This window comes from Thermobia domestica, chromosome 11, assembly GCF_964235325.1.
Source record: "Thermobia domestica chromosome 11, izTheDome1.hap1.1, whole genome shotgun sequence".
Lineage (NCBI taxonomy): Eukaryota > Metazoa > Arthropoda > Insecta > Zygentoma > Lepismatidae > Thermobia > Thermobia domestica.
The window spans coordinates 155,940,937-155,956,051 of NC_137464.1; the positions used below are offsets into that span (position 1 = coordinate 155,940,937).

At 34.2% G+C, this 15,115-nt stretch overlaps 1 protein-coding gene across 9 annotated transcripts in view; it reads left to right on the plus strand.

Annotated features, from left to right (window-relative positions):
• The window catches only part of tty (tweety), a 485,971-nt gene that overhangs the window by 457,686 nt on the left and 13,170 nt on the right, over window positions 1–15,115 (plus strand). For 2 of the 9 annotated variants that reach the window (XM_081731237.1, XM_081731238.1), the window contains exons 9-10: window positions 3,115–3,216; window positions 8,883–9,056. In XM_081731237.1, coding sequence (XP_081587363.1) covers window positions 3,115–3,216; window positions 8,883–9,056 — 276 coding nt within the window. The remainder of the gene's footprint in view (window positions 1–3,114; window positions 3,217–8,882; window positions 9,057–15,115) is intronic. The other 7 variants (XM_081731242.1, XM_081731244.1, XM_081731245.1 and 4 more) reach the window with 5 other exon arrangements.

A 15,115-nucleotide genomic window follows, 5' to 3' on the forward strand; every position in this document is an offset into this window, starting at 1 on the left:
AAACCCATGTCCATGCAAGCGCGTCTAATAAGACCTCTGCATTTCTTTCTGTTTTTCTCCGATCATCCCCTACTAAATTTACATATTCAGCGTACGCATAACCTGGTGAACACCGTTCAGCTCTAGGCCCTGGTTGCTATCTTTGATTTTCCTTATAGCGTATTCCAGGACAAAGTTGAATAATAATGGCGACAACGCATCTTCTTGTTTCAGGCCATTCTTAACGTGAAAGCTCGTGGCCAAAAATTTTCCTACCCGGACTTTACTTTGGGATTCATTTAAACATGCCTTAATTGATCTAATTAGCTTTTTCGGTATTCCAAATTCTGTAAGAACGTTGTAAAATGTTTCTCTCCTAACAGAGTTATAAGCCTTTCTAAAATCAATAAATAGTTTATGTACCGGGATATTGTATTCCCACTTTTTTCGAGTATTTGGCAAATGGTAAATATTTGGTCGATAGTTGATCGATTTCGTCTAAATCCACACTGATAATCTCCAAAAATTTCATCTGCGTATGGGGTCAATCTTGCTAATAGAATGTTTGAAAGGATTTTATAGGATGTTAACAGAAGAGAGATGCCTCGATAATTATTAAAGTCAGTTTTGTCGCCTTTCTTGTGGATTGGAACAATGATTGATTCTTCCCACTTTTGTGGCAATTTTTCCTTGTTGTAGATAAGGAGAATGAGTTTGCGTATCTTGTTCCACAATTTTTTGCCTCCAGCTAAAATTAACTTAGCCGGAATTTCGTTTACACCCGAGATTTGTGTTTCTTTAATTTCTTTATAGCGATTTTTACTTCTATTCGATTGGGTTCTGGAATATATGGTTCTGCGGTGTGTATCTTCCTTTCTCCACGCACATTAGTTTTTGGCTGCGTGTTAAGCAAATCGTCAAAGAAATCTTTCCATCTATTTAAAATGCTATCTGTATCAGTGAGAACTGTTCCAACAGCTTTCTTTCATATATAAGAACGAGGTTGATAGCCTTTCTTAAATTCGTTGATCCCTTTATACATGTCCCGAATGTTTTTATTTTTACTATTATCTTCAAGTTCCTAAATTTTAGCTTTCAAAATATCGCGTTTCTTTGTTCTAAAACTTTTGGAAGTTTCTCGCCTGATGTCTACGAAATTTTGTGTAGTTATTTCATTCGGATTTTGTAGCCAACGTAATTTTGCCTGTTTTCTCTTCTCTGCTAGTTTGAACCATGGTTTGTTCCTACGTATTTCCGTGTGTCCCAATTTTTCTTTTGACAGAGGGTGTTTCGTAACCAAAGAAAAGAATTCAATTGCTGGAATATTTTTCTCTATAATCTTAAGGTTACATCTGTTAAGTAAAGAGTATGACATGCGTCAGACTTCTGAAACGATTCCTGTAATGTTATTGAGATTATAATCATTTTGCTCAAAGAGTATTGTTGCGTCATACATAATTGATATTCTTTCTTCATAGTTTTGGGGAAGTCGTCATTTATATTATTATATTACTATAAAACAATTTTAACGTGGATCTTTGTGGATGCCTAATTAGAAACATACCAATTATAAATATGCATGTATTCAAATTTCAGAATGGGCCGTGGTGGCTCAGTGGTAGAGCGTTCACCTCTGGTGCTAGGGGTCTCGGGTTCAAACCCTGCTCCCGCCAAGTGAACTTTGTGGTGAACAAACACCGTGTGCGTGGGTTTTCTCGGGGTTCTCCCGTTTCCTCCCACTTTCTTCATTCCACCATTTCATTCATTACTCATCATCACCGTCTCCTTTAGCCTAACCGGCATAAGCGTGGGACGTAAAACTCAAAATTTCATTTCATTTCATTTTCAAATTTCAGAATGTTTTCACGGCAGTGATTTGTAATACTGATATGTACTACTACTTCATCTATATCACCTACTATATAGATAATATACTCTACAACAGTTGATCAGATTCATCTACCGTAATATGAGTTTCATCTCCCTTATCTAGAATAAGCCTCAAATCTGACCACCTTCCAATGTTGAAGACAACCAATGGCGTATTTAGGATTTTCTTTTGAGGGCTATGCCCAACACAAGGAAGGAAGTGGGCAATTGCCCATCTGAGTTTGAGAATTAAATATATTTTAATTTATGCATAAATTGAAGTTATAATGGCAAGAATTACAAATCGATAAATCCTATATGATATGATACAAAAATTTAGAAGTGAATCTAACCCTTTATTCTATTCATACAAGAAAAAGAAAGCATCCTCTTGGCCGTCCTAATTTCCCGGGCTAATTATTCCCCCGTTTTGATTTTCTTTAATTCAAACATTTCCTTCTTCTAAAAATAACTAAACGATATAATTGTTCCTTTGTTATAATAACTAAAGTCCTGTCATGTTGATATCCGCGCATGTTGGTGTGAAACACTAGTTTCGCTTATCAACTCATCTTAGTTTTGGTGTTACTGATGACGACCAACTTGAATCACAACTGACAACGGTCGATAAAGTATGAGAGGCGAAATGAAAGTAGTAACGTCAAGAAAAAGAAACAGAAAAATAGAAAGGATGACAGAAAGAACAATTAAGGACGCAGTTCTTACATGGAATGAAATTTGACAAATACAGTATTATTTCTGAACAGAAAGCATAAGAAAATGGAAAGTCAATGACATTCTTAGAAATGGTAAGAAGAATTATTGTTGTACGTGGAATGTGTAAAACTAACAAATTATTTCGAGGGGAGAATGAGCCCGATAGCCTCCTAAATACGTCACTGAAGACAATTCTGCTCCCCTGATCCTTCACAGCATTGTTTTTCAACTTCATAAATATTTTGACTATCGCTTATATATATATATATATATATATATATATATATATATATATATATATATATATATATATATATATATATATATATATATATATATATATATATGGGAACGTCTTACCCGTCCCCCCCAATGTTGAAGACAGATTTGCGCCTATGATGGTGAATAGAGGTTTTATTCAAAACGTGCATGATCCACTTTTTTCTTGGTATTCTAATTCTTTTATTTTACTGTTAGTGTTATATATATATAGTTATTCTGTGTGTTCTTTATGTTTATTTAGTTTATTAATTTCAATTACTATTCCAGATATGGTCTGACTTTCATGTTGGCTTCGTCGGCAGCTGCTGGTCTGTTCTTCACAGTACTTGTCTGGGTGGACTCTCATACATGGATTTACATCAGGAAGAGGTGAGATATGCAGTGTTTATTGCTTCTACGTTTTATAGATACATGTACTGAAAGCACTTTTTAGTTGTAATATTTTCCATTGTACAAGCTTTACTTTTAACAGACTTAAATCTGATTTAAACTACTTGCTGAACAAAACAATACGGTTATTGTAAAAAATATTAACGTTCAACAGTTTCGCCAACTATCCACTTTGGCTTCATCAGATACTATCTTTGATCTTTGATAGTGTCTGATGAAGCCTGTTTTGCACAGCGAGCAGTTTAAATCAAACTTTTTAATATATATATATTTTTCAGTATAAGACTAGGCTCTCAAGTCGATATTGCTAACTTAGATTCAAACATATAGCTAAAATACAATGAATGACCTTATTGTAATATTTTACCATTAAGATAATGGTGATGATAACTTCAGAAATGCATTGAACTCAATAATCAGGACACGGAGAAGCGTCTACTTCGGTTGACACTTCCGTTAGTGTCTCCAACTCTATTTCACGAATTACTTCGTGATCATTTATTACCCACCTCCTCTAATCTACAGGGCATAATCTTTATGTTTCCTGTTTCTTCCTCGTCCTTCACGCTTGTTCGACCGCTTTTAAACTTTTGGATCCATTGATAAACACTTCGACGTGGTAAAACAATGCTCCCGTATTGTGTTGAGAGTCTATAGATTCCAGTTCCTGGTGCTCCTTCAGACTACAAAAAACGGATTACGGAATACTGTTCTGTGGTGAAAACGAACAGTGGTAAAGCCATATTTACTTTGCAGCGCACTGTCACAAGCGAAGGCAATGGCACCATCTATCGGGTTACGAGCGCAGAAAGCCGTACAGACAATTTGAACAAGATTGCATACACTTATTCACTTATCCTCGTACTTGTGTGATAAGTGCACTCAACTCTTTGCGTTATTTACATAAATTTGTAAGGTTACTTGGCTTTTATAATTCCGTCTTGAATTAATGTTAAGTAATACATAACTAAGAATATATACTGTTAAAAAGATGTGATACTACGTATTGATTTTCCTGAAATGACTGTGAATTCTAAAAAAAATATGAAGGTAGTAGATCTAAAGAGTCAGAGACACTAGAAAACTTCATTCTGGACGTTGTTGTAAAGTTTTGGTAAATTTGATTCCGTGTTCCATTAGGTTTCAGTTGGTAACTCCTAAATAATTGCAGAGCTAAAAACGTGTAAAAAATTCTACAATATTATTAGTGTTTAAAGAAAAAATGTGGAAAGATGAGGCATACACCAATCGATAGATCTAATTAAGGTGAAGAAAATCATATGGGCAGTGACGTAGCAATGGAGGGCCACCCCCCCCCCCCCTTCCCCAAAAGTTCCAACAATGTAGTTTGGTACTTTGATGTTTATAACTTTTTTATGTATTCTATTTCAAAACAAAGTATGCCACTAAACAGTTTCTAGACAAGCTGTGTTTGCCAACGTCGTCTTTATTCTTTTAAAATGTTTGCATTTTGGGGAGTATGGAAATCGAGTTTTCAGGAATTTCTACTGTTCAAGGGGAAGAAAGGAAAGAGAGTGAGGGCCTATATGCATATGGTGACCTTGAAGTTATTGTTTTACTATTTGACACAATTTTCACGCATCTTCTTTGATCCAAAGCCTTTGCAGACTAAGCCAAGAAATACTGAAAAGAATCAGTTCCTTTCGAATCATAAACGGAGGTTCCGAAAAAAAAAATGACTTTACCATAGTTGAAGGTTAAGAGGGAACATATATATTTGAACCCAAGAAATCATTGACCTCGACAAAAATAACAAAACAAATGACCAATCATCGCCTATTTTAAATCATTCACCGCCATTCCCAATAGGATTAACTACAACAGGAAACCTCGGTTTGATACCACTCACTTCTAGCCGCAATTGGCATCAAAGAGAGCGGTGATCAATGAATTCCGATAAATGCTCAACAGCTAGTTTCCTTAACCTACAAGGAGAAAAAAGAAGAAAGAAAGGAGTAGTAAAATAAAGATTATCTTTCGTTGTTTTGGTTTCATTCAACGTAAAATATTTTAGGAAAAATTGTTAACAGGAAAGGGTGGAAAACAATAATAAAGACTTGTAGCGTGTGACTATTTCACAGCAGTCTGGGATGGTTGATCAGTTAGAGCAGTTCAGAAAAATTACTAGAGTTCAGAAGAATTACTTGACATATTCAGGGTGTTGAAATAAGAACTTATTTTCCAAATACAAAATGTCGCAAAACGTTTTACAAAAGCCGAAAAAAAAAAAGACAGTTGTGTTAATTTCGGTGAGGAAAATGTGCAAAGAAACCAAAAACCAACAGAGAAAAATCTAAACAAGATATAAATTCAGAGAAGGATTTGGAAAACGTTTTAGAAAAATGTCTAGAACGAAAAAAAAAAGACATTAGTAGTGTTAATTTTGGCGAAGAAAGTGTGCAAAAGCAGCAATCGAGAAACAACGAAGAAATATCTAAAGAAGCTAGTACTTCACAGAAAGATGTAAATATTATTATTATTATTATTAAAACTAAACATTCTGGCGCAACAAACGCATATCTATATCTATCTATCTATCTATCTCTCTCTCTCTCTCTCTCTCTCTATATATATATATATATATATATATATATATATATATATATATATATATATATATATATATATACTATGTGATCAAAAATATCCGGACACCTGGCTGAAAATGACTTCCAAGTTCGTGGCGCCCTCCATCGGTACTGCTGGAATTTAATATGGTGTTGGCCCACCCTTAGCCTTGGTGACAGCTTCCACTCTCGCAGGCATATTTTCAATCAGGTGCTGGAAGGTTTCTTGGGGAATGGCAGCCCATTCTTCACGGAGTGCTGGACTGAGGAGATGTATCGATGTAGGTCAGTGAGGCCTGGCACGAAGTCGTTTTTCCAAAACATCCCAAAGGTGTTCTATAGGATTCAAATCAGGACTCTGTGCAGGCCAGCCCATTACAGGGATGTTATGGTCGTGTAACACTCCGCCACAGGCCGTGCAGTATGAACAGGCACTCGATCGTCTTGAAAGATGCAATCGCCATCCCCGAATTGCTCTTCAACAGTGGGAAGCAATAAGGTGCTTAAAACATCAATGTAGGCCTGCGCTGTGAGAGTGCCACACAAAACAACAAGGGGTGCAAGCCCCCTTTAAGGAAAACACGACCACACCATAACACCACCACCTCCGAATTTTACTGTTGATACTACACACGCTGACAGATGACGTTCACCGGGCATTCGCCATACCCACACCATGCCATCGTATCGCAACATTGTGTACCGTGATTCGTCACTACACACAACGTTTTTCCACTTCAATCGCCCACTGTTTACGCTCCTTACACCAGGCGAGGCGTCGTTTGGCATTTACCTGTGTGATGTGTGGCTTATGAGCAGCCGCTCGACCATGAAATCCAAGTTTTCTCACCTCACGCCTAACTGTCATAGTACTTGAAGTGGATCCTGATACCGTTTGGAATTCCTGTGTGATTATCTGTCTGTTACACTTTACGACCGTCTTCAACTGTCGGCGGTCTCTGTCAGTCAACAGACGAGGTCGGCCTGTATGCTTTTGTGCTGTACGTGTCTCTTCACGTTTTCACTTCACTATCAGACACAGTGGACCTAGGGATGTTTAGGAGTGTGGAAATCTCGCGTACAGACTTCTGACACAAGTGACACCCAATCACCTAACCACGTTCGAAGTCCGTGAGTTCCGCGGAGCGCTCCATTCTGCTATCTCACGATGTCTAATGACTACTGAGGTCGCTGATAATGAGTACTGGCAGTAGGTGGCAGTACAATGCACCTGATCACCTGATATGAAAAACATGTTTTTGGGGGTGTCCGGATACTTTTGATCACATAGTATATATATATATATATATATATATATATATATATATATAAATCAATCAATCACAACACTAAGGCCCCCCAAACAAAAATCCTGGCTACGCTACTGTATATGGGTGAGTGTAAATCATCCTCATGCGTACTTTCGGAGAAAATCAGGAAAAAACAAAGTTTTGTGTAAACCTAAAATTTATACTGTATGATAACCACACCACTTAGTAAAACGAAACTAATACTGAACTAGAACCTCATCATACTTTTTATTATGACACTAGCAAGATGACATACACAATATTGTTAATGATATATGCTAAAATTGCGATCAATATTAAAACTTTTACTTTTTGTTTGAGTGGAATATGGTGCAAAGATGAGACCTATATAAATCGATAGATAGGCATCGAACTGAAGAAAATGAGATGATTGAGGGGAAATTCTCATACGTAGTTTTTGAAAAAACTAATTTTTGTGGTGCTAGGAAAAGCATATCATTCGTTGTAAATAGCATATTTGTATTTTTAACTCTTCTGAAAGAGTTCTCTACTTATTTATATGTACTATATGTATAAAAACAATGCATTGTTAACTAGTTATCTTACATTGTACATCAAACCGTTCGAAGCGATGATCTGTTTAGGTTCCGAGTTAGGCTGGCTGACTATACATACCGTTTCAAACGAAATAGTATCGTTTTCGTCTTTAACCCGTTCTTAATATTGGTTAATAGTAAATTATTATTCATAAGTCATAAATTATACTCGTGTATCAGTAACACAGTAAGTTACTTCTGTAATCATGGAATCACATTGATCGGTACTACTTCCTGATATTTGCAGTGTCAGAGTAAATAGAAAATACATCTTGGTTGCACTTGTACGTCTTATATCCGGCGTCTGTTCTGCTTAATTTGGCTTTGTTTGCTAATTCTCGTCTGAAAAATATTCATGGTACAATTGTAATAGAACAATCTTCCTCTAGTTCAAGATGAACTTTTGTGTGTTCTGTTGCTAAAAAATAATGATAATCTCAATATATTGATGCAAAAAAAAAAAAAAAAATCTTATTTCACATAACTTCCGTCCCATTTTCGCCATACCAATGTCCCTCTGTTGCCTCAAAAAATAGTATGGTCAACTTAGTTCAAGTTAATATTTAACTCTTTAAGTGTTTGAAGGTTTTGATTGGTAAAGGGCTATTTTACTCAAGAAGAAGATAATATGTTTGTAGTAATTGGATTTTTATGTTAATTGTATTTTTTTCTCTGCTTTTCTTTCATTTGAAAATAAAGGGAAACAAAGAATATTATGAAAAATTATCCAGCCGCTATTTGTGGTCTTGTTAAAGCAATCATATTTCTTTAAACTTAAACAAGTTCTGAATAAGATTTCTAGAAGAAAAAAATAATCCATTATTGATGTGAAATAATGTCCAAGTATCAACATATTACCATGCACATTAAAACATGCTTGATAACTTGGGCTATCATGGTACTTCGTAAAATAATATTCTGTGGTTGATTACTTTATTATCAATGGAAGAAAAACTTTGCTAAAATCTTTGCTTTATATCGATTATAACGCTAAATCTTAATTTAAAATTAATAATAAATAAATAACATTTCTAAGAATATGAAAAATATCATCAGTAAATAGCTTACGTATCTAGAGCGCAAAGTAAGAACTCCATATAGTTAAAATAATTTGTTTGTTGTGTTATAGATTTTACTTGATTTTATGTATTACTTATTGTTAATGTACAAAATCAACATGTTGAATGTAGTGTTGGTCCTCATTGCAGGAGAGACTACCTTCAAGTGGATGAACAGGACCCGTTCCTGCCTCCGTCATCGACATCGCGCCGGAGTCAAGGGTCGTATGGCAGCACTGGGTACTTCAGGCCTCGCCATTCCCACTCTCACACTCCCCCACCTACACCACCCTTCCCCGGAACTTTGTACGTGTGTGTGATGCACTGCATGGTTTAGTTCACTTTTATTTTAATTATCGCTTTTGTTTATTTTATCTTATTTTGGTTATTCATTCTGCAAGACAACTGATTGCAATATGAAACATGTTCTGTTCTTAAAGCATTTTTGAAATTGATTTTTCTTTGCACATGATGATTATTTTTTTTTAATTTTAAGTATGAAAAATCTCCAAGTATATATATATACATCATGCTGCGTATTTACAATGTTGATGATGAGAAAGATATTGAATTTTATTACTATAGACCAAGTGTTTCAAACAATGGCCAAATTTACTAAATTTCTTTGTAAAATAAATCCATAAATTTGTAATTCGTCTGTCAGAATTAAAAAGAAATTGTCGGGTAAAGAATGTACGGAAGCTAGTGCGTTCTTAGTTTGAATTGCGTAAGCATCACCGATTTCGCAACATTGATATAGAATTAAGAATAATAGTTTGAATAAAACTTTGTCTTTTCGTAATGTTGAAGAATATTTTATGAACGGAAGTAAAATATCTAAATGTATCGCATATGTTTAATACCCGTGAAGATACATTGAATAATTATCTACTGCGTTAAGATGATAATACACTACTCAGGCTTTTACCTAAAATTTTTAAAAATTATTTTTACACTAAAGTACCTTGAAATAAAGTCAATGCAGTTTACGTACAGATGAATTTATGTAATAGTAAAATTAAAGTTCAAATTAAAACAAATCGTGGAGTAGAATTTATCTATTTGAATTTATGAATTTATGTAAGAAAAATAGAACGTATAAAAGTGCATTAGCTCTGTTTAAGAACAAGATAAAACTGGTAGAACATTTTTATTATTATTATTATAATTAGAACAAGAGAATTCCGAAAAGCAAATTACTTACCAGAAAATAATAAAATTCTTATAACTTAACACTAGAGAAGTTACATTATAAGCTCTGCTGAACGCTTCCTTGGACAAAGAGACAAAGAGGTAAAAATTAAGAAAAACTCAGACCTAGAAGTAGTGGTAAAGCAGCAGCAGCAATAATAATAATAATAATAATAATAATAATTAATAATAATAATAATAATAATAAGAAGAAGAAGAAGAAGAAGAAGAAGTACAAACAGGAATTGAAAATGTAACTTAATGAAATTATGAAGCAATAAATTAAAAGTAATGATGATGATGAGAGAATACGAAATGAAAATTATATAGGGTTTATAATAATAATAATAAATAAAAGAAAGAATGAAAAGTAATGGTAAAGACAAAATACTAAAATAGGAAACGAAGTAACATAATGAAGTAGGATAGCTATAGACGGCAAAGACTAAGTGGCAGTTCGCGAATATGATAGTAATGTAATCTCTCCATTTCTTTGTGAGAGACATGTAAGTGTTTAGGGAAAGGATTTTACGGATGCTTACGCGGAAAACGTGGTTGAATGTATTGTTTGACGGACTGTATGTTCTGGAAGTATCGGTAATAATTAAATAGGATCGCAAGAGTTAGAGTGTCTTCAACTTTGAAGACTGGATACTGTCTACATTTACGGACGTAGAAAAGGTTGGAAAAATTGTAACTACAGGATTGATGGATTTATGTATGTTACGTTTGTGGTGAGATGTTGCAATATCAGACTGATGTCTAACATAGAACAAACTTGACATCCAGGCTTTTGACATTTTTTGGAAGAGGTGTAGGTTATTTCAAGAAGTCAGTTCTCGTAATGGGGATGTAAAGGTTGAAGTTCTCTGGTATGTTTTTACTATTTGCTGGTAAATAATATCTGTAAATATAAATCGACTAACGACCGATCATAAATATTAAAGATTCTGACGAAAGAATTTTCATGTATTAAAATTCCGGAAGATAGCGAAACAATTATTAACAATTGAGATATTTTGATTTTTTAGGAGCACTTTTAGCAGTTTTATGAAAGTATAAAATTGTGATAATACTTTTTATTTTATTTATTTTTTTTATTATTGCAAGAGATGTTAGCTTGCTGTTTGATTGTTGCATGAGCATATTGATAATTCGAGTAAATTTTTTATTTGCAAACTCTTGATTTAAAATGTTACTCTTCCACTATTCATTTTATTTGCGAACTTTATGATACGTTGATAAGACTGAAGATTAAAATTAGTGCATGTATTTTGAGTTTAAAAAACGCATGCATGGTTCAAAATGGAAAAAAGTTTTTAAAAAATCCTGTTGAAACTATATCGTGGGCGGTATTGAAACTATATTTTTGTTAAATAGAATCTAAGTTAGTACGAAATTCCGTGTGTGTCGAAAGGCACGCAAACCCCAAATAAGGTTTACTTATAAACCAAAGAAGCACTCAAGGAATGTGTTTTGTCTGTTTCGCACTATGTGATGCAGTATAACTTTATCTACTAGTTTGGAAATTTTGTATTCATATAGTCGTATTATGGAATAAGAAAACAATTTATACCATAGACTCCTTCGTTCAGAAAGCAGTTCAAAGCTATCAGCTAAAGAGGTGTCCATTTTTTCAATTAGACTATGCAAAAATCTGTTCCAAGTTCAATGCAACAAACAAAATCAGGTTCAGTGAGCGAGCTACATGAGAAAAACTGTTTTGTACAAATAAAAATTATTATTATTTGTTTGTTTAGTAAGATGTTCCAGAAGTAGCAGATGCACCTATACGTTATTTTATTAGTAATAATTTCATTAAACAATTTTTGGTGAAAATTAAACTTTTTATATTTGGGTGAAAGGGAATTTCAAATTATTCTTGGTTCTATTGTCTTCGATCATGATTGCTAAAATACTTCACATTCTAACGAGATATTTTTAAGAAATAACTATGTTCTTAATTTTACTTCAGAGCTTGTTACGTTCCGAAGAATGAATGACAAATTATCGTTTTCAGTTACAGACTTCGAGTTTTCATATTAGTATAGTAGTACTGCCGCATTTTATAATACATCAACTACTGTTCAACACCGTTTTTCTTTGAAATATAGATATTTCGTTATCTTACAGAATTTGAAAGAAATTTTCATGAAAGAGACATAAAACCGAATCTTGTTACCGCAATTCCCGGTAGATAATACATATCGATACTCATTAATCCATTAGAAATCTATAATATGAAACACCGGCGGCAAATGAATATATAAATTGAGAAAATACGTGAATTCAGAAAATATTTTTATAGAAACAGAATAGAAACAATATAGTTTTTCTAATATTTCTTCAATATTAAAAACTAACGATTCTTACAATATAATAATGCTCAATTACAATTTTTAAGTATGAACAATATTTTACATATATGGGAAAAATCCCTTTCATTCAACAATTGCAGTACATCTATTAATTAATTTATCTTATTGAAAGAAACGTTGTACCTAAAGTAATAACTACGTTACTTTATTCTCAGTAGGATCCTAGAGCTCCTTCGAGGCTAATCGTTTAGCGTACACGCCTATGACGTGGGAGACCCGGGTTTGATTCCCGGCGGGAGCTCACGTGGTTAGGATTCCACGTTAATCAGTAGGTGCACGTCTTATATAGCCTCGCTGCTGAACGGGACGTTAAACTCAAAATCAACTCAACTCAGTAGGATCATAAAATTGATTTACTTGTATATACGCTATACATATCCGAAACGTTATACATGTCCGAAACGTTTATGATTACTGTGTACCCAATTGTAGTTACTGAAATGAATGTATTGAATCCAGCAAAAGCATGAATTGAAGTAATTACCTTGTACTTAGGTGAAAATTAGAAGTAGTCTTAGTTTCTTGACCCTTTGATCTTTCTTTGTAATTGACCCTTTGATTTATATTTTAATTTTGTCAAAAATCAGGTACACAATGCTTAATCAAAAACTCATGTTTTAACTGGAGTTCATTCTTTAAGAAAATACACTTATCTAACAAACCTTTGTTCAGAATGTCTTTATTATTCTACAATATTGTGTAAGAGACAACAACAACATGTATGTACGTATTTGGTGGTTGTCACTGGTATAGAGACCTATAGTTTTACAAATATTTTCTACGTACCGTAATACATACATTAGCTCTGGAACCAGTATAGAGAGTTAAACTCATTGAGTTATGTAAATTAAAAGGAATGAGATATAAATTGGTGGCTCTAGTGGCGAGCCACAATAGTTTTTCGATACATTGTTTACGTGTGAATTTCTTGCCCGCCATTGTTTTGTCTGAGAGATTCTATTTCACAGACACAGCTTGACTGATTTTAACTTTAGGTTGTATGATCATTGATGTTCTATTTTAATGGTTTACTAAATTTTTTAAGATCGGTGAACCCACCGGGAAATTTGTCCAAAGCCAAACTCGACATAAAATTTTGTTTCTCAAAACAATTTTGACAATTTTAACCGAAAGTAGGATAAAAGTAAGCACTGGGCTACTTTTAGATAACCGGTTCGGTCATCGTTCAAGGTTAAAGGCCAAATTTAGTCTAGATCGAATACCGAAACTGACACAAACAGTCATTCCTGAACGATATTTAGATGAAACTCTCATGAAGTTCATTGATGAACTGCTTAGATGTCGTACTAAATTGGGTTCCAGATCCTCAGAAGCCAAAGCCAAGTCAGAAGCCAAGATCAAGATTGAAGTAAAATACTTTTCAGGAAGGAGGGACAGATTTAAACTAAAATTGCCATGAGAGCCATAGATGGGCTACTTTATATGGTCTATCTAATGTAGTTGAAATCGATGGAGGCCAAAGATCAACTTTTGTGAAGAGCAAAGGCCAAGACAGATATATTTCTCAAAAATAACCTGAAAATAGAAACTGTGTCACTAAACCGTCTTAGATGTCCTGTGAAGTTCGAAGAACAGGATTGGTCAGGAAATGCTAAATTTGATCAAAACAAGAAAACGAAATCAATGTGAGCTCTAATTTCTCAGGAACGAACTACCTTTTTGGAGCAAAACTGGTATGTAAGTTATCAATGGAGTACATATGTGGCCTGCCAAATTTGGTTAATGACAGTTAAGGTTGGAGACCAAATTTAGTCAACGCCAAAGCCAAAATGAACGTGGTATTTTATTTCTCAGAAAATCTTCGATTAATTTGAACCAAAATTAGCTGGAAAGTCACTAAAGGTACAATTATGTAGCACGTCAAATTTGGTTGAGATCGGTCAAGACTAAAGGATAAATTTGGTAAGGTCAAAACCAACAAATATATCTAAAATCACCTGAAGATTAGAATAATAATACTAAACATCTTTAGAGGTTCTTTAAGACTTGGAGACAAAGATTGATTAACAATCCAAATTTGGTTAAACCATCTTGACACAGAAAAGGCTTGTGAGATCTGATCTAAAATTGGCAATAAGCTCATTGATAGCCTCAGGATCGGATCCAGGATTTTCTGAGGGGGAGGGTGCACCAATAACTACCTGTATTTGAGTTGAATTGACATTTTTAAAATGTCGTTAGGCATCTGTGTTGTGAATGAGGAAATGTCCTGGAAATGCTAAGTGTCAGTTCCCGGTGAATCCTTTTCTTTCAAATTTTAGAAAATTGACTTAAACTATTGGTTTTGAAAAACTTCCCTATGTTTTAAGCCCAAACGGAAACATGACAGCAGAAAATTTCGGAAAATGATGCTATTTTTACTGCTAGCTTCTCATTTTATGTAGTGTATATTTACAACGAAGGGAGGGTGCACGTGCACCTTTGCACCCCCCTAAATCCGGCCCTGGATAGCCTTCTTAAAGTGACTTTGTAAATTTCAGAGACGAAGCTTGACCAAAAGAAAGAAAAAAATAAAGAAAAGAAAACCAAATGTGATTAAGGCTAAAGGACGTAAATCAAAATTGCAGAAACTGGTAAAGGTCTCGAAGGCCATAGTACTGAACAGTATTACAGAGTCTGTAAATTTCAAAAACGAGGATTGGCCCAAAAAGACCAGATGTGATTAAGGCTAAAGGACGAACCTAGTCTGAACTTCTGTTTCTCAGGAACGACTCAGATCGATCAACGCTAGATTTGGTAAAGATCAAAGACAGAAAACAGACAAATGTCCCAGGA